At 45.3% G+C, this 19,887-nt stretch overlaps 1 protein-coding gene across 1 annotated transcript in view; it reads left to right on the forward strand.

Annotated features, from left to right (window-relative positions):
• The window catches only part of MED12L (mediator complex subunit 12L), a 306,083-nt gene that overhangs the window by 50,340 nt on the left and 235,856 nt on the right, over positions 1-19,887 (forward strand). Inside the window, exons 9-10 of the mRNA XM_065411423.1 lie at positions 168-267; positions 1,297-1,433. Coding sequence (XP_065267495.1) covers positions 168-267; positions 1,297-1,433 — 237 coding nt within the window. The remainder of the gene's footprint in view (positions 1-167; positions 268-1,296; positions 1,434-19,887) is intronic.

Raw genomic sequence — 19,887 nt, forward strand, 5'->3', positions numbered from 1 at the left:
AAAAAAAAATCAAATCAGTTGAACATTCTGTGCTTGAGGGTACTTTTTCCTAATATAGGAAACATTGTGATACACTGTTGTATACCTTACTCATGCAGAGAAATGTGCTTGAGATGAGAATTGTGGCTTCCCAGCCACTAGCTAATGAGCAACAATAATCTTTTTAGGTTCGGGCAAAGATTTATGAAGTAGAACAGCAGATAAAACAACGAGGTTGTGCTGTGGAGGTGCGATGGTCTTTTGACAAGTGCCAAGAATCAACGGCAGGTAAAGCAAGTCAAATGCAAAGTAAATGTTGAAAAATTTGGGTCCTAGGCTTTGCATATTTGTGTGTGTTTGGGCTTGATTACATCACATTGTGATTAATTTTAGGTGTAGATTTGATAGACTGACTCAAAGTAACAGGCACCCTGTATTTTTTTCGGTTTTGGATTGGTGGTGTGTTAGCATAAATTTTAGTCGGGAGGGACCATTACAATTCAGGTTCTGGGCTAAGTGAATCCTAAACTCTTGGACCACGTGGGGATGTGAAATTTTCAGAAATAGCCTCTTCAGTCCATAGGGGATAACCTTCCATGACTCTCCTGCTGACACAGGGCTTAGTGGTTTTGGGCTCCTGAGGGAAACCATATGTAACCCATCTGAACTGTAGGGTTGGTCACTGTGAGAAGGGAAGATGTAAAGATCCTTGTGGGTGGGAGTGTTCCAAGAAGGGCAGTGAGGACACCACCTAAGTACTGGAGAAACTTGCAGTTTTAATAGTAGGTATTAAATAGTTTTGTGTGTGTGCATGGATTTCTGGTAACACAGGATCTGGTTAATCTCTAGATGTATTTTAGAATACAAGAAAGTATTTAGCATACCACATCTTTCATAATTGGATCAGCTATTTCTCACTAAACATTACTAAACAGCTTTGATGGGTTGCAGTAGCTCAGAGGATTGATAGAGTGAGAGTGCCTTTGGTCTTAAGTCATTGGTTCAAATCTAGCCCAGGTTGATAGTGACTGAACACTCTTTTTGCTTTTCAGAGACCAATGGGGAAGTTAATTTGATTTTAGTCATGTTGGCTGAGGACAGGTGTCCATGTCATCATATCAACCACCCAAATTATCACTTTCATAGTACCATAAACATTAAATTCAACTTTCCTCCTTTTTAGGGGTGGGGTGGGGATGGCTTTTGTGTCCATTTCACCCAGACGTTAGTGCTGCGTATATCCAGTGAAGACTTATATTTAACAAAGAATTTTTCTGGTAAACTATTTGGTTACTTTTTCTTAACTTCCATACCTAGGGGTCACCATCAGCCGAGTTTTGCATACACTGGAGGTCTTGGATCGACACTGTTTTGACAGATCAGATTCCAGCAATTCAATGGAGACTCTTTATCACAAGATTTTCTGGGCAAACCAGAACAAAGATAACCAAGAGGTAATTAATGTTCTCCCAACCCACTTCAGAAATTGTAGGCTCGTAATTCCCTTATTCATTTCAATTATTTTATAAAAGTTTGGCCCTAAACTTTCATGTCTTTGTTTAGTTTACATGCGTTGGCTGATAAAGTTGTTAGGAGAAAATGGTTCCTCATTGTTATGAGACTTCTTCAGTGTTCTATGACCTAAGCCCTTTTTTATAAGGAATACTCTTTCTCCACTGGCATAGCTCCCTTCCCCCTCATTGTGAATAGAGGGAAAGGAGAGATTCCCAACCCCCTGCTTCCCTCAAACTATCCCCTCTCAACAGGTACAACTCGTATTTTTTTTTTTTAATAATCCTCTTTAGGAACCCCAGATCACACTCCCCCTGGGGCTGCTCCAAGAGGCTTACTGGTGCTCTGGGCAGAGGTGGATTAGTCACGGGGCTTGGGCCCAGGGCCCCCGGAGAACTGGGAGGCCCCTGGCTTCTGCCCAGCAGGTGGGGTGGGGGAAGTCCCTGCACTCCCAGACCCCACCCCCGGCAGAAGCCACGGGACAGGGGGAAGCCCCCCACCATCAGCGCCTCCCCCAGGAGCGCCTCCCCCACCCCCAGCAGAAGCCCCTCCCCCAGTGGTCCCGACCCTGGCAGAAGGCATGTGATGGGGGAAGTCTCCCTGGCAGAAGCACCCAGGCAGGGGTAACCCCCACAGTGGGTTCCAACCCTGTCTCTGGCAGAGGAAGCCCCCAGTGCCCCAACCCCGCTCTCCGGCAGAAGTGCGGGGTGGGAGAAGGCCCAGCACCCTGATCCTGGTCCCCTGCAAAAGCGTGGCACCTGGACCTCTGCTGCGGCCCCGGGACTGGAGGAGCTCTCACTCCCTGCTACGGCCCAGGGGCTATGGCGCAGGGACAGAGCTTCTCCACCCTTGGGGCTGCAGTGGGCGGGGGGAGGGGAGAAAGGAGCAAATGGGTCATGGGGGGGAACCGCTGGGTGGCATAGGGACGGTGTCCCAGGGAAGGGGCAGAAAGGGGTGGGGTGTGGGTGGGCCCATAGACGGAAGGGGCAGAACAGGGCGGGACCGCAGGCAGAAGGGGTGGGAAGGAGCCCCCACTTGCTCTGGCCTAGGGCCCTGGGAAACCTTAATCCGCCTCTGCCTCTGGGGCTGACTAACCTCTGCAGGCCATGCATGGGAAGAGTGAAATAGATTCTGCAGAAGGCTATGGGATCAAACTTCTGCTCATACTGAGTTAGTCCAGCACTATCCACTTCAAACAGTTCCAAGAGTCTGTCAAAGCTGCCTTCAGCCTAATAAACAAATCCTGCATTTATATAATTTCACAGCATGATTATAGGGCATGTGTGTGTTGTAAGAGGGATTCTATCACCTCAGTCTCTATTCTGGATGCCAGCCGCAAATTCTGATCTATTCAATTAATTAGATTAAAATAAAATAGAGTTAACTGCAAAGCATATACATAGGTGTAAACTCCTGTTCCAATGGGAGTTTTGCTGTTGACTTCCATGGAACCAGGAGCTCACTCAGAGTGTTTAAGCCTATTGCATGATCTTCTACTCCCTTCCTTTGTCATCCCTCGCTGTGTTAAGATTAATTTAGGGCTGTATCCTGTTATCCTTACTCAGGCAAGTATCCCACTGAAATTTCATGCAAATATGACCTGTGAGTAAGATTTTGATGGATCAAGCCTTTAGGTTCCTGTAGCAAAGTGAAAATTGGGATCCAGGCAGGAGTGCTGTAACAATTTGTACAGAAAGTGCTGAGAGCCATTGAATCAAACTGTAAACCCTTTATATAATGGAAACCACTTCAAGCCACTGGGTGCTACCACACCTTCAGCACCCCTAGTTTCAGCACATATGGATCCAATTACAAAGTGGATTAAAGAGATCAGTAGATACTGGTACAGAACCTTTCAACACATTTGATTTTAGTGATTGTTTCATGTATAAATATACAGTTGTGGCCCTTACATAGTTTGGTAATTTTAGAACTACAGAAAGATCCCCTTCAAACTACATATTTTAGACTCCTGTATGTGGATGGGTTGGAAGGATTTATTGTTCTGCTCGGGTCCAAGAGGAGGCATTTACTGCAGTGGAGTCAGACTGAAATGATGGTGGGGAAAGAGAGAGGAAGAAGAAATGTTAAAGCAAGAAGATGAATTTGCTGAAGGTTCTGAATCATAAATCATGGAGAAGAAGCTGGGAGTTTTCCCCAAGAAAAGTCTGAAACTCTTAAACTACAAGAAAAGTGGCACCCTTTGCTGCTCCTAGCATTTAGCATTTTGTTTTCATGTTCCTTCTTTGGGTCAGGTTATTTGGCTCTTCCTTATTGCTCCTGTGTTTCCCCGGGTCTGAATTGATTCCTCATCATCTGTCTGTATTTTACAAAATGGCATTGTTGGCAGCAAGATGGAATTTCTCCATCCTTAGTGTGAGTCTGCTTCTCTTTTTTCTTTTTCTTTTTCTCTTATGGTCTGTTTTGTCATTCCCATTATTTCTCTCTTCTGGCACCTGTTTGTCTCCTCTTGCTCTCCTTTCACCCTCACTCTTGCCTCTTCCCTCCCCTCACACATCTCCAGCATTTCTTTGTACCACCACTTTCTCCTGGCTCTCCACCTGAGCTGACTTCCTCCTGGCCTCTCTGACCCTCTTCTTTGTGCCTCCCCCCCTGTGTTCTGCATACCAGAGTCACTGTTCCAAACTGCCAGATCTGCTCCTATGATTCTGAGGGGAGGTGGGAGGTCTGCTTGGTTTGCATGTCCCAGGCAGGCAGAGCTGTGAGCAGAGGGATGCTGCAGAAGCGGGTCCACAGTGTGAGGTCAGGCTGAGCATTGCACCCACACACGTACGTGTGTGTGTAAGTAAAAGATAGTGAGTGGGGGTTAGCACTTTGCTCTGTCCTAGGAATATATGTTTTAAACTAATTGTTTGACTCCCTGTAACTTCTTTTAGTGATCTTGGTCTCTTACTAAGTATATCAGTAACTATTGGCTTGTGCACCCTTTTGTTCCTGTATGTGTGGAGTGAGATTATTCAGAAGAGTTTAGTGCCCAGCAGCAACCTTTGTGACACTTAGGGCCAGATTTTTTTCAAAGGAGCTTAGTACCCAGTGTGTTGAACTCTCTTGAAAACAAAAACAACACCCCTCCCTCCCATTATTTTTGGTGTCTAAATGGGAGCTGAGCTCTCTTGAAAATTTGGCCCCAGTTCTGGGTGCTGAACTTTTCTGTTAAAATCTGGCCCTTCCTTTGCAGAGCAGGTAGGGTTGCCACTTTCTATTGGCATAAAACCGAATACCGTAGCCCCGCCCTTCCCTGAGGCCCCACCTCTTCCCAAGGCCCAGCCCCGCCCCCACTCACTACCTTCCCCCTCCCTTGGTGGCTCGCTCTCCGCTACCCTCACTCGCTTTCACTGGGCTGGGGTAGGGGATTGAGGTGTGAGAGGGGGTGAGGGCTCTAAATGGGAGTGCAGGCTCTGGGGTGGGGCACGAGCTTACCTCGGGCAGCTCCCGGTCGGCGGTGCTGCAGGACTAAGGCAGGCTGCCTGCCTGTCCTGGCTCCATGCTGCGCCCTGGAAGTGGTCAGCAGGTCTGGCTCCTGGGGTGGGGAGGCAGGAGGCTCCACGGAGCGCCCTGGTCTTGCCCGCAGGCACTACCACCCCCCCAGCTCCCATTGGCTGGTGCTCAGGGTGGGGGCAGCGCGTGGAGCCCCATGCCCCCCCACCTAGGAGCCGGACCTACTGGCCACTTCCAGGGCGCAGCGCTGTGCCCAGGACAGGTGGGGACTAGCTTATATTAGCCCCGCAGCACCATCGACCGGGCTTTTAATGGCCCAGTCAGTGGTGCTGACCAGAGCCGCCAGGGTCCCGGACACCTGGTCACCCTAAGACAGAAGTGGGCAAACTACGGTCCGCGGGCCACATCTGGCCCATGGGACTGTCCTGCCCAGCCCCCGAGCTCCTGGCCCGGGAGGCTCGCCCCCAGCCCCTCCCCTGCTGTTCCCCCTCCCCCGCAGCCTCAGCTTGCTTGCTCTGCTGCCGGCACAATGCTCTGGGCGGCGGGGCTGTGAGCTCCTGGGGCAGCGCAGTTGCAGAGCCCAGCCTGACCTGGTGCTTTGTGCTGCGTGGTGGTGGCGGTGGCGCGGCTGCAGTGCCACCAGCCGCCGGTGCTCCAGGCAATGGAGTAAGGGGGTAAGGAGCAGGGGGGGTTGATAGAGGGCAGGGGAGTTCGGGGTGGTAGTCAAAGGGCAGGGGTGTGGACAGGGGTCGGGGTGGAACGGGGTTGAATGGGGGCAGGGGTACCCAGGGGGCAGTCAGGAAGGAGGGGGGGTTGGATGGGGCAGGAGTCCCCGGGGGGCAGTCAGGAAGGAGGGGGCGTTGAATGTGGCAGTCAGGGGACAGGGAGAAGGGGTGGTTGGATGAGGCAGGGGTCCTGGGGGGCCATCAGGGATGAGAGGAGGTGTTGGATGGGGTGGCGGGGGTCCAGGGGCAGTCAGGGGACAGGGAGCAGAGATGTGTGGATGGGGCAGGGGTCCCAGAGGGGCTGTCAGGGAACAGGGGGAGTTGGATGGGGTAGGAGTCCGGGGGGGGGGGGGGGGGAGGCAGATAGGCGGTGGGGGCGGGGCCGGGCCATGACCCCCTCCCCTAACCGGCCCTCCATACAATTTACGAAACCCGATGCGGCCCTCAGGCCAAAAAGTTTGCCCGCCCCTGCCCTAAGAGCAGGCCATTTTCTGAAGGCTTTGAAATGGCAACTTTATTCCAGTATATGGTGGTGGGGAGTTATGAGGCATTCTCACAGTAAACTGTTGAAGTCAAACATACTTGGACTTTGGTTATATAGCATCAGCTGGTTAGAGGAATTAGGAGGAAAATAAACACATTTATGCCAGTTGGTTTAGAGCAGGGGTAGGCAACCTATGGCATGCGTGCCAAAGGCGGCACATGAGCTGATTTTCAGTGGCACTCACACTGCCTGGGTCCTGGCCACCGGTCCAGGGGACTCTGCATTTTAATTTAATTTTAAATGAAGCTTCTTAAACATTTTAAAAATCTTATTTACGTTACATACAACAATAGTTTAGTTATATATTATAGACTTATAGAAAGAGACCTTCTAAAAACGTTAAAATGTATTACTGGCAAACGAAACCTTAAATTAGAGTGAATAAATGAAGACTCGGCACACCACTTCTGAAAGGTTGCCGGCCCCTAGAGACTTTAGTTTTCGCCTCCTGTCCTTCCTGATTGGCTCCTAGGTTTATGTTAAATTGCAAAGTGATCCCTTAAACTAGCAGAACCTGATTAGGGTTTTCAGAGAATTGTAATTTGTTGCTTGATATGATGCGTAAATTGACTAACAGGAAGTGGGAGAGCCTTGTATTGCTGACGGGCTGTTTTCCAGTGTTTACTGAGCATTATCCAATATTTGAGTACTTAACAGTGGAAAAAATTACCACTTATGATGTATGTTGTCATCTGCACACTGACTTTCAGAGAGCTCCTGCATCTTAATAACTGACAGGTGTGTGGTGACCATGAGTATAATGTAAATCATGGTCTCTGTATTAGTTAGTCCATGTACCTTGTACATAATTTAGGAAAGTGTAGTTGAGCCACTAGGTGGCAGTTTGTTATTAGGCACCTTTATGGGCCTTGCAAGTTTACTTCTACAAAGGTAAAGATGAAGTACAGCTGGTATAAGTCACATACTCAAGAGACAGTAGATCGGTACTCCGCTAGAATGCCTCTGACTTGTATCTTGTCTTGATTTTCAGTCTTTTAGATGCAGGCTGTCCCTGTGTTTGCAACAAGAAGCTCTCAATCATGGGCTTATGCTTGTACTCCTATTTTTAGCTAACCATTTATGTAATATTGTGGCCTGTCCTTGTTTTTTGTAGTGCTCACAGCACCAGAGTATCTGCACGCTAACCATTATTTAAAGCAGGGGTCGGCAACCTTTCAGAAGTGGTGTGCCGAGTCTTCATTTACTCACTCTAATTTAAGGTTTCGTGTGCCAGTAATACATTTTAACATTTTTAGAAGGTCTCTTTCTATAAGTCTATAATATATAACTAAACTATTGTATGTAAAGTAAATAAGGTTTTAAAAATGTTTAAGAAGCTTCATTTAAAATTAAATTAAAATGCAGAGCCCCCCGGACCGGTGGCCAGGACCCGGGCAGTGTGAGTGCCACTGAAAATCAGTTTGTATGCTGCAGGTTGCCTACCCGTGATTTAAAGCAAAATTCAGTATGAAGGACTGTAGGCACTATCCCTCATTGATGGGAAGCCACTGTAGCATGTGTGGCATTTTTTTCCTGCTTCCATGGTTGGTGAATTGCAAAACTTCATCATGAAAATAGTAAATTATGGTAATATTTATTTTACACTATAGGAGTGCCCCAAAAGTGCTAGGCACTGTACAGAAATACAGTGAAGACACACACCCTGCCATGAAGACCTTAGAATTGAAGAGACCAAAAAAACAGATGATATAACATACACGCATGTTTGGAGTGGTGCTTTGCCACCAACATAGCTTATTGGTTCCACAAAAGATTTTTTTTTTTATGGAAGAAGTAAAAATAAATATTTATTTATTTCAGATGTCATGGAACAAATGGCTCTTAGGGAGAGATTTTAATGAGGGTAGTGGAGCGGCCTGGTAAACCTGTTGAGGAAGCGCACTCCAAGCATGGAGGTAGTGTGACGAAACAAATGTGGAAGTAGTTGTGGGAAAAATGAATGATGGGGCATCAACGCTGGAAGAGTTTAAGGGCTGGGGATAATGTGACAAGGCAAGTGTGGAGAAGCAAAGGTGTTGAGTGAAAGTGTTAGGCAGGGCCTTGAAGTTTAAACTTTGGTGCAGGGGAGAAGTAGAAGATCAAGAGGGAGGTGATGTAGTCCGATTGGGCCAGACAGATGGTCTTAGCAGCTTCATGAACACATGGGGTAGCTGAGAGGGGGAATTGCAGATGACCTCCCTTGAAGTGGATGGTGCGTGTGTGTGTGTGGGGGGGAAATGGCTTCAGTGACCGAGAATGGGGAAGTGAAGAAGCTATGGGCTGAAAAATAGGAGTTCAGCTTTGGCTATGCAAGTTTGAATTACAGCGATGTATGCAGGGGAGGAGGTACATACATGGATTGAGTAAGACAGTGGCCAGGCCGATTTGGAGTATCATCAGCATAAAGGTTGCATTTTGAAATGAGAAACTGCTGAACTCGAATTGATATGCAAACTAGATACAATCAACTTAGGCTTGACTAGAGACTGGGAATGGCTGAGCCATTACAAACATTGAATCTATCTCCCCATGTAAGTATTCTCACACTTCTTATCAAACTGTCTGTACTGGGCTATTTTGATTATCACTTCAAAAGTTTTTTCTCTTACTTAATTGGCCTCTCAGAGTTGGTCACCTTTTCATGCTCTCTGTATGTGTGTATATATATCTCCTCAATATATGTTCCATTCTATGCATCCGAAGAAGTGGGCTGTAGCCCACGAAAGCTTATGCTCAAATAAATTTGTTAGTCTCTAAGGTGCCACAAGTACTCCTGTTCTTTTTGCGGATACAGACTAACACGGTTGCTACTCTGAAACCTGTCATTTTGAAACTCTGTGAATAGATGAGGTCACCTAAAATGAGGATCTAGAGGGGGCAGAGTGGACTAAATACTGAGGCCTCTGTGGGATACTTGCAGAAAGTGGGTGGGGTTCTGCCCACCAAAAGAGTCATTGAAGGAGAGGCAGGAGGAGAACCAGAGAGGACAGCATCACAAAAGGCAAGGGAGGACAGCATTTCAGGCAGGAGGGGAGTGATCAGCAGAGATGGAGGATGTGAGAGTGTGTTGGCCACAAGATTTGTCCACAAGATTGTTAGGATGTGCTCTAATTAGAGAGACTCAGACTGTATTCATAATCTATCTTCATTTTGTGACCAGAACTAGTTGGCCCACAGCTGCATGAGGGGGAATAGATACCATATCTATGAAGTGAAACTTTAAGCAGGAGATGACTGATTGTTCCCAGTTTCTGATTGACTATACCTGTACCTTACCAGGGTGATGGCCTCTGCATTACTAACTTTGAGCAAATTGGCTTGAGGAAACAAACAAAAAAAAACTCTGATGTGATCACAGACTAGAGCACACATACTCTCTTTGCCTTATGCTTGCTTTCATGCGAGATACAGTAGATTTACCCAACTGTTTGTGTACAGACCAAAAAGCAATGTTCAGTCTGTCTGTCTCTGAGGCCTGGTCTACACTGGTGGGGGGGCGGAGATCAATCTAAGTTATGCAACTTAGTACTTAGATCTACTTACCGTGGTGTCTTCACTGTGGTAAGTCGACGGCTGACGCTCTCCTGTCGACTCCGCCTGCGCCTCTCTCCCTGGTGGTGTCCCAGAGTCGACGGGAGAGTGCTCAGCGGTTGATTTATCGCATCTAGACTAGATGCGATAAATCGACCCCACCTGCTGCACGTTGATCCAGCGGGTAATGTAGACAAGCCCTGATATTTAACAATGAGCTGTCTCTTCAGCTCCTTGTTATCGTAGTAATACTTCGGTGAATTCTTTAAAACCAAAGCATATGGTCTGAGCTTTCCTACTATTTTTATCTCATAATGCCTTACTGAAATTCATATGGTGAGAGAGAGAGAGAGAGTGTTATGCTAAGCACAGTGACTAACAGTTCATTTACAACAGTTCAGCTCCACTGACTTGAGTGGAATTGCTCCCAATTCTTAGCAGTGTAATAGAATTGGGCCCTAAGTATCTATGATACGGCAGAGGTAAATATGACTGAAACAGCTACTTTCCACTGACTTAACAGCAATTGCCTGTTCCATGATAACCAACCCCCAAGCAAAAAATTGTATCAGTGTAGATTTAAAAAAATTCAGTGTGTCCATGCAGCTTGATATGTCATTTGAGATTGCATGTATGTCTGTAGAATTGTTGTGCTTGGCTCAGAAATGACTAGTGCTATAAATATTATGACGCAGGCGTAATATTTTAAAATAAATATTGTGTGGGCAGCCCTCCATTCCAGTCAGGCAATTTTAAGCAAGATTAAATGTTTACTAAAATCAGCTAGATTTCAAATGAGTGGTTAAGTATAGTAAGAATGCCTTTTAATCCCTCCCTTTTAGCTGCTAAAATGCCTCTGGAGGTTTGGATTAAAAATAGGGCCCTTAGAAACATTGAGGCAGTATCCCATAGATGCAGCCGAATGCACAGGGATATAGTACCAATTTCTTTCTGGACCTTAGATGAGTAGGTTTGCAACAAGATGTATGGAAGTCATAAATTATGTTTAACACTCAGCAGCAGTTGCTTGACTTGCATGACTAGCAACTATCTGGTTTTAAAGTAATCCCATAACTTCCTATTCATGTTTGTGCACTGGAATTTAGTTTGGGCAAAATCATCAACCTTCTGCACAGCCTGAATAACGGGGCTGTGTACTGAGCTGTCCCATGGGATTGTGAATAAAGGAATTCTCATCCTCATCCCCGCAGGGCTGTGGAGTGGCTCTGTGGATGCTCAGGGATGCACACAGTGTGCTTCCATGCCTGACCCTCCAAAACCTGCAGGGAAGGACATCTGCCAGGCATGGATGTCAAGAGCCTGGCCAAGGAAGCCATGGTCTGCACAGGGGGTATTACTGTCTGCACGGGCTCTCCAAATGCTTTCTCATCTCCCATCCTTCACAATGAAATGGAAAGGCACTGGTATTGCTATGTCCAGGACTGTGTGTGAGGGAAAGGGATGGCAGGATTTCCCCCTTTGTGAGGTTTCTCTTCTAGGTAGCTAAAAAGTACAATAATGCTGCTGCTACACAATGTGGCACGTAGCATGCAACTCTCTTTGATAGTACATAACTTGAAAATGACAGTTTAACTGAGCACCACAGTGGGAGCCAGGAGACTGGCGGTCTGTTCATTACTGCCACTCACTGAGTCATTTAGGCCAGAGATTTCAAAACGGTCCCCTAATTTTGGATACTCAGTATCTAGATACCCTACTTTTGAGACGCCCAATGGGAATTGTGGGTGCTCAGCATCTATGAAAAATTAGCCCTCTGTGACTTGAATAAAACACTCCCAAACAGCATAACAAAAATTATGGTGGAGCCTAATGAAAACTTTATTCTTAACCTCTGTGTGCTTCATCTACATCTTCATCTCTGTGCTTATCTACACACTGAGATAATCAGATTAAAAACACTACATAAGTGGTAAATATTGTTTTACATGGTGGGTTTTTTTCTTGTGTAGTTTCCTATAAAAGTGTGTAAAATTAGTTATTGTTTTGGTTACGGTATATCCATTTTGCTTTTTTTCCCCCTATGGAAAAATTGATAGTTACAGATCAATGTTACACAAAAGTCATTTTTGCAAGAGAATGTTGCATTTTAGTCCGTATGTCCTAACAAAAATAGTTTAGAAGGTGATTTATCTTGGTATTTGTTATGAGACTTCAGCTCATCAATATATGTTCCTCCCAGTACTTTGCCATCATTTATTCTGAATACTGAAAAGCCCGACAGACTTCTATAAATCCCATCCCGGGTCCCTGTTTAATCTCTGTGCATTTCAAGAAGAGTCCAGATATGGTCATGGAGGAGTTACCTACTTTTCTCCTCCTATTGTCAAAGTGCCACTTCTGTTGGACATCTTAGTCCTGTGGTGACACCATAATTGTAAGGACAGGTATTAAGCATCTGAGTGGAGTAGTCTGACCTGAGGTTGTTTATTTCCACATTGGCCTTACATCACCGTAACTCATTGACTTTATTTGAGTTACTTCAGATTTGCAATGATATAAATAGGAGAGGAACAGAGCCCTCTGTCAGATACTGCATGTAAGTAAAGGTCCTTTGCCCTTTTCTTCTCTTGTAGGAGTGTGTAACTTCTCCTCACCTGTTGTTATCCATCTCCTTTCTCCACAGTAATCCTGCTATTTTTGCCTCTGTGTGTGACACATTTTTGTGGTTCTGCTAGTCCTTTCTGCCTCTTGACACTAGGAAGTGGACTTGTCAGACCAACCTTAATCTTTCTGTGATAGCAGACAAAGCATCTAAGGTTTTGCATTCATTATTCCTGTTTCTATGTTCATAGGAACTAGCACTGACATTTGTGGTGGGAGCCGCCAACAACAATCGCTGGTAGTAGTGAAAATGGCAAGACCATGTAGAGGGTGGGCGGAAATGCCTAGCATGGCCTCTCTCAAAAGTGAACATCAGCACCATGCTCCCACTCAGCTTCCGAAGGTGCTGGATGGCATTGATTAGCTGCTTTCCTTATAAGTGCTGTGGTTGGGGCAATCCAGCAGAGCTGCAGTTTGCACTCTTTCTTTCTAGACCTCAGAGTGCTTAGCCGTTGATAGTCAGGTAACTACATTGCTTTTGGTTTTTGTTGGCATTTTAAACAAATGCCTCTCTGTATATTTGATTTGACTTCCTGTCCGAAATGAATATTGCTCCAACTATGTCTAGGCAAACTAGTGCAGATAAAGTAATAACTAATCTGAGCCTTTGTTGAAACTTAAACCTAGATGAGGACACTTTTTCTCCTAAATAGAAATAAATATAAATAGGCTTAATGGCCAATTTGTTTTGAAAATGTTTTTTTTTCTAAATGACCCACTCAGCATTTTCTATATTTGACTGAAGCTAACTTTATTGGGCTGCAATAGACATAACTGGGCATTTAGAGTAAAATTCATCCAGCTGCATAGGAGCTGTATAATCGCCCTGCCTCCAGTGCAGTGAACTGCTATAGTTCCCTAATATGGGGCTTAAGTAGGTGCCAAGTGAGCACACAGGGAGATTTGGTACCCCTTTCACACATAATAGAACTAGGTTTCATGTCCGCTCCATGAAAGTCACCAGGGAGGAGGCTTGTGAGACGGGCCACGGTTGGTGAGTGGGTCTATAATTATATGGGTCCAGCATCCAAAATCTCTGTATGGGGGGAAATGTAGCGGGACCATGGCTTGAGTGAGCACTGTGGGCCTCCATCAGTTTCTGGCGTTAGGCTGTAGAGAGGATATTGTCCCCTTTTCAACCTCGTGGCTTCCTGTTTACTTCAGTTTTGTGCAAATATGGGTGAATTTTATTTTACTGAATATCTCTAAGATGCTATTAATAGTTATTCTTATAAACCATGAACGTTTACTTTAGAAGGAGATGGATGAAGGCTAACGTTTGTAAAGTGCTTTGAAGATGAAAAGCACTATATAATGCCCAAGCCTTATTATTACTGTTAATGAACATAAAAAGGTGCCACAGGACCCTCTGTTGCTTTTTACAGATTCAGACTAACACGGCTACCCCTCTGATAAAAAATGTGTCATCTAGGAATTATCCCATAAAGTAGTTAAATGCAAGCCTGAATCCTGGCAAAATCACTGAAATGATGTTGAAGGTATGTACAATTATTAAATGACAAACTACTTCTATAAAACTTTTTCACATGTTCAGTCTAACACTTCCCGAATAAATATTTGGACTGGGACCCTCCCTATTTTCATAGGTGCATTAAGGACCTCTTCACAAATTAAATTATAAAAGGTTTTTTCATCTTTTGACAATTGCCAGAGAATTTGTATTCTTTCCATGCCAGGAAGTAATCGCTCTTTTTCTGCTGTACAACAAACACCCTCACCCTAAGCTTTGGTTTCTCTGGATTTTGTTGGTTTGTGTGTCAACCCTCAGCAGTTGGGACTTTCTTTTAAATAGAAGAGAGGGTAGTTTAAGTTATAAATTAGCGTTTTAACTGTTTCAGTCTCTTGGGTAATATAATATTCACTTTTGAACCTTGTTCTAATTATATCTAAGCAATAGGGATGCTTAGGAAATGAACACATTGTAGAGTTCATTTTATCATGTGGACATTTATAATTGAGAATATATGAAATATATTTTAAAAGGGACATTATTGGATTAAAAACATAAATTGCTGAAGCTCCATAGATAATTAAAAATGAGCCAAGATTTTCAGAAAGGGTGTTTAAAAGTTAGGCTTCTAAACCTGTGTTTAGGCCATAAGTGACCTGATCTTCAAGAGTGCTAACCATCTCACACTGAAGTCCCATTGAATTAATTGGTGTCAGTGGGAGCTGCTGGATTCTTATCACTTCTGAAAAACAGCTCAATTAGGCCTTGGTCCTGCTCCATTAAAGTCAATGGGAGTTTGAGCATAGGATCAAGCCCTTATCTGGGTGTCCAAATGTGGATTTAGTAGCTGAACTTTTGGCACTCCTTTTCTTTTAAAATATTGGCTTAAAATTTTTTTAAAATCTATTTTTGAGATTTTTATTAGCATTCTATGTATTTTGCACAGTGAAAATAGCCTGGTCATTAACTTTTGCTTATAGTCAATTTTGCTATCACATTCTCTTCAGCTAGTAACTGCTACAGTGTTTATTACAAACACAGCACGATAATACTTATTTTTCTTTTAAAAACATCTTTCCACTGCCAACAAGAAAAATGATAGAAACATTTGTTTTAGATTTTATAAACTCTCGTACACCTCTACCCCGATATAACGCGACCCGATATAACACGAATTCGGATATAACGTGGTAAAGCAGCGCTCCGGGTGGGAGGGGTGCGCACTCCGGAGGATCAAAGCAAGTTTGATATAACGTGGTTTCACTTATAACGTGGTAAGATTTTTTGGCTCCCGAGGACAGCGTTATATCGGGGTAGAGGTGTATATACAATATCTAAAAGTCAAATTTGATCTGACTCTGTCCCTTCAATTCAGTGAGCTGACAGCTGAACTGGTAGTCTATTTCTAGAGGTTACTGTGTCAGTCCCTAATCCTGTAAGCACTTTGGGACACACAGACAGTCCTTTTGACTACAGTGGGACTTCTTACATGTACAAAGTAAAGCACGTGTGTATGTGTTTGCAGGATTGGAGCCTACATAAGACCAGTCATACTGGGTCAGACCAATGGTTCATCTAGCCCTGTTTCCGATCTCTGACAGTGGCCAGGGCCAGATGTCTGAGAAGGAATGAACAGAACAGGGCAATTTTGAGTGATCCCCACACCCTGTCACCTAGTCCCAGCTTCTGGCAGTTGGAGGATTAGGGACACCTGGAGCATGGGGTTACGTCCCTGACCATCTTGCCTAATAACCCATTGCTGGACCCATCTTCCATGAACTTATCTAATTCTTTTTGAACCCAGTTATACTTTTGGCTTTCACAACATCCCCTGACAATGAGTTCCATAGGCTGACTGTGTGTTGTGTGAAAAGTACTTCCTTATGTTTGTTTTAAATCAGCTGCCGACGGGGGAAAGTAACTCTTTAGACTTACCTGTACGGGGGCCAGTTCCAGCCCCCCCTGAAGGGGGGGGGGCATGAGCGGAAGGGGCGGGGCTTGGGGTCAGCATACCCCAGCCAGCCCATCCATGCTCCCTGGCCCATGCTGCCTGGGGTTCCAGCGGCGGTTTAAAGGGCCTGGGGCTCCGGTCACTGCTGCCGCAGTACCGGCAGCACCGGCCAGAGCCCCGGGCCCTTTTAAATCGACAGTCCAGGTGCAACTGCTCCTTTTGCCCGCCCGCATTGGTGGCCAGAGGGGGACAAGGACCTTAAAGCCCTGCCACAGTAGCGCTTTAAGGACGGTCCTTTGCCGCAGCAGTGCTTTAATGTTGCTGTCCCTTCCCCGTCAGTGGCCCTGCTGGTACGGACCCTAACAGCAGGGACGTTAAAGCACTGCTGCAGCAGTGCTTTAATGTGGGCTGCATACGGGCTGGTACCTGCTTCTTACTGATATGCCGTACTGGCCGGTACTGGCTCACTTTCACCCCGGCTGCCGAATAATTTCATCAGGTGACCCCCAAGTTCTTGTGTTAAGTGAAGGGTTGAATAACAGTCCCCTATTCACTTTCTCCATATCATTCATGATTTTCTAGACCTCTCTCATATCCCTCCTTGATTCTCTTCTCTAAGCCAGAACAGCGCCAGTCTTTTAATCTCCCCTCGTCTGAAAGCTGTTCTTTACCCCTAATAATTTTTGTTGCTCTTCTCTGTACCTTTTCCAGCATCATTCAACAAGCAATTGAAAAGCAGGGATAAATTCTGAGCAAGATTATAAAGTTTAATAATTCAATCCGTACTTGCTGAATTACTGTTTATTTGAAACTTGTCTATTTTTCTTCTGTGCTTCAGAAGTCCAGCATGAAATTCCTTCGTGTCTAAGGGACTGTAATGCGCAAAATCACTTTTGTGAGGCAAAGTCTGCCCTGTGACATTAATAACATGAACAGTTTTTTAAAAAACAAACTGAGCAAAGAATTTCTATTATTAGAAACGTTTTAAAAGGACAGTATTCTTCATAAATAATTTTTTTGTTGAGTCTAGTTTGATTTTTTTTTTTAAAGCAAATGTGTAATACAATGTTAGCATGTACCTCTAATCCAAGGCTTGTCTTCGGTCCTAGAGTATCTTGGTATAGTGAGTAAAGGCTCTCCCATCTTCCTTTCATAACTTTCTTCCATTTGGTGGTCGCTGTCATGATGTCATAAATACATACACTATGTACACTATATTACTGTGTTCTAAGTGCTTTAGAACAAAAACAATAAAATTATGAACTCTGTCAGAAATAAATTTCCAGCATGCAGTATATAAATTGAGAGCTAAAAATCAGGGTCAGAGTCAGGTTGGAGTCGGAGACCAGAGATCAAGCAAGGTCTGGTGTTGCAGCAGGCCAAAGTCTGTGTGGCTACCCATACAACTTCTTGGGGTTAAATGGGGTGCTTGGCCAATCGGAGGGTTGCAGGGTACCGTCACTCTGGGTGTCTTGGGCAACACTTCCTACAGCACCTACTCTCCATAGTGCTCCCTGGCTGTGCATTTGCATGGTCTTCTGGGTGCCACTGTTGGAATATCAACCATCCCAGTCTCTGCAGACTCAATTTCTAGTTCCTAGGCCCTTACAGGAACAAAGGATTCTCAGATAAGACCCAGAGGAGATGAGATGAATTCAGAGTCTGATTGCCTTTAGGAGATGTACTTGAATGTTTAACTAAATTACAATGTAAATAAAAATTCCCAGCATCAGAAAGCAGGAAGCTACAGCTTTTATGAGATGTGACACGCTCCCTTATGCACAGGAAAAGTAAACTATATATATGAGAATTGGTATGCTATGCTTTTCACTGTCATAGGCTTATTGATCATATAGACAATTTGTTCATTATGTTGTGAACTTGATATTTAAAAAATGCTGTATTTTTGCACTCAACTTATTCATCACTTTAAATTGATAAAATAAAGAGTTTTGGTGTTGTGCTCTTAACACGCATACTTTTGCGCACTGTGAGTAGTCTCATGGATGTCAATGATACAACTGATAAAGTGAAGAATATACATAAGTCTGCAGGATAAGAGCCAAAGAAATTGAGCTATTTTATACGGCTCTTCATGTATGTAAATTTTATAAAGAGTTCATTGTTTGTAGGCACTTTGAATTTTGAGGTGGGTAAACATTTTAATGTTTTTCAAGTAATTGGAGCCTTGTCTTTTTGTTCAACAGAGATTGTCTTTTGAATAAACATATTTACTGTGCTAGTGAAAAGTATGAAGCTGTAGAATCAGTGCCATGGTTTTTGAGTTTAATCAACTGCAACCAACTAGTGCTCCCTTTTTTTTCTTGGCACCTTACTTTTCTAAAAATTTACATTAATTTTATTTTGTAGGCATATAATCAACATTTATTTTTATATTTGGACTGGTAGTTGTACAATATTAACAAGTAAATGACACACTTAGGGTATGTCTACACTACGAGAGTAGTTCGATTTTAGTTAAATCGAATATGTGGAATCGATATTACAAAGTCGAACGTGTGTGTCCACACTAAGGACAGTAATTCGACTTTGTGAGTCCACACTAACGGGGCAAGCGTCGACATTGGAAGCGGTGCACTGTGGGCAGCTATCCCACAGTTCCCGCAGTCCCCGCTGCCCATTGGAATTCTGGGTCGAGCCCACAATGCCTTCTGGGGAAAAAAATGTGTCGAGGGTGGTTTTGGGTAACTGTCGTCATCCAACCGTCACTCCCGCCATCCCTCCCTGAAAGCGCCGGCGGGCAATCAGATCGCGCACTTTTCTGGTGAGTGACAGCGCAGACGCCACAGCACTGCGAGCATGGAGCCCGCTGCGACCATCGCTGCAGTTATGGCCGTTGTCAACACCTCGCACCTTATCATCCACCTTTTCCAGAGGCAGATGCTGAGAAATCGGGCGAGGAGGCTACGGCAGCGCGGTGAGGACATGAAGTCTGAGAGTGGCACAGACCTGTCACAAAGCACGGGACCCCGCGCCGTGGACATCATGGTGGCAATGGGTCATGTTGATGCTGTGGAACGGCGATTCTGGGCCCGGGAAACAAGCACGGACTGGTGGGACCGCATAGTGCTGCAGGTCTGGGATGAATCACAGTGGCTGCGAAACTTTCGGATGTGGAAGGGAACTTTCCTGGAACTTTGTGAGCTGCTGTCCCCTGCCCTGAAGCGCAAGGACACCCAGATGCGAGCAGCCCTGAGTGTCCAGAAGCGAGTGGCCATAGCCCTCTGGAAGCTTGCAACGCCAGACAGCTACCGGTCAGTCGCGAACCACTTTGGCGAGGGCAAATCTACCGTGGGGGTTGTTGTGATGCAAGTAGCCAACGCAATCGTTGAGGTACTGCTGTCAAAGGTAGTGACCCTGGGAAACGTGCAGGTCATCATAGATGGCTTTGCCGCGATGGGATTCCCAAACTGCGGTGGGGCTATAGATGGAACTCACATCCCTATCCTGGGACCGGACCACCAGGCCAGCCAGTACATTAACCGAAAGGGCTACTTTTCAATGGTGCTGCAAGCACTGGTGGACCATAGGGGACGTTTTACAAACATCAACGTCGGATGGCCGGGCAAGGTTCATGACGCTCGTGTTTTCAGGAACTCTGGTCTGTTTAGACGGCTGCAGGAAGGTATTTACTTCCCGGACCACAAAATAACTGTTGGGGATGTGGAGATGCCTATAGTGATCCTTGGGGACCCAGCCTACCCGCTAATGCCCTGGCTCATGAAGCCCTATACAGGCGCCCTGGACAGTGAAAAAGAACTCTTCAACTACCGGCTGAGCAAATGCAGAATGGTGGTGGAGTGTGCTTTTGGACGTCTCAAGGGGAGATGGAGAAGCTTCCTGACTCGCTTTGATCTCAGCGAAACCAGTATCCCCATTGTTATTGCAGCTTGCTGTGTGCTCCACAATCTGTGTGAGAGCAAGGGGGAGACCTTTATGGCGGGGTGGGAGGTTGAGGCAAATAGCCTGGCTGCTGATTACACCCAGCCAGACAGCCGTGTGATTAGAAGAGCCCAGCGGGACGCGCTGTGCATCCGGGAGGCTTTGAAAGCTAGGTTCCAGAGTGAGCAGG

Source organism: Emys orbicularis, chromosome 9 (genome assembly GCF_028017835.1).
Source record: "Emys orbicularis isolate rEmyOrb1 chromosome 9, rEmyOrb1.hap1, whole genome shotgun sequence".
NCBI lineage: Eukaryota > Metazoa > Chordata > Testudines > Emydidae > Emys > Emys orbicularis.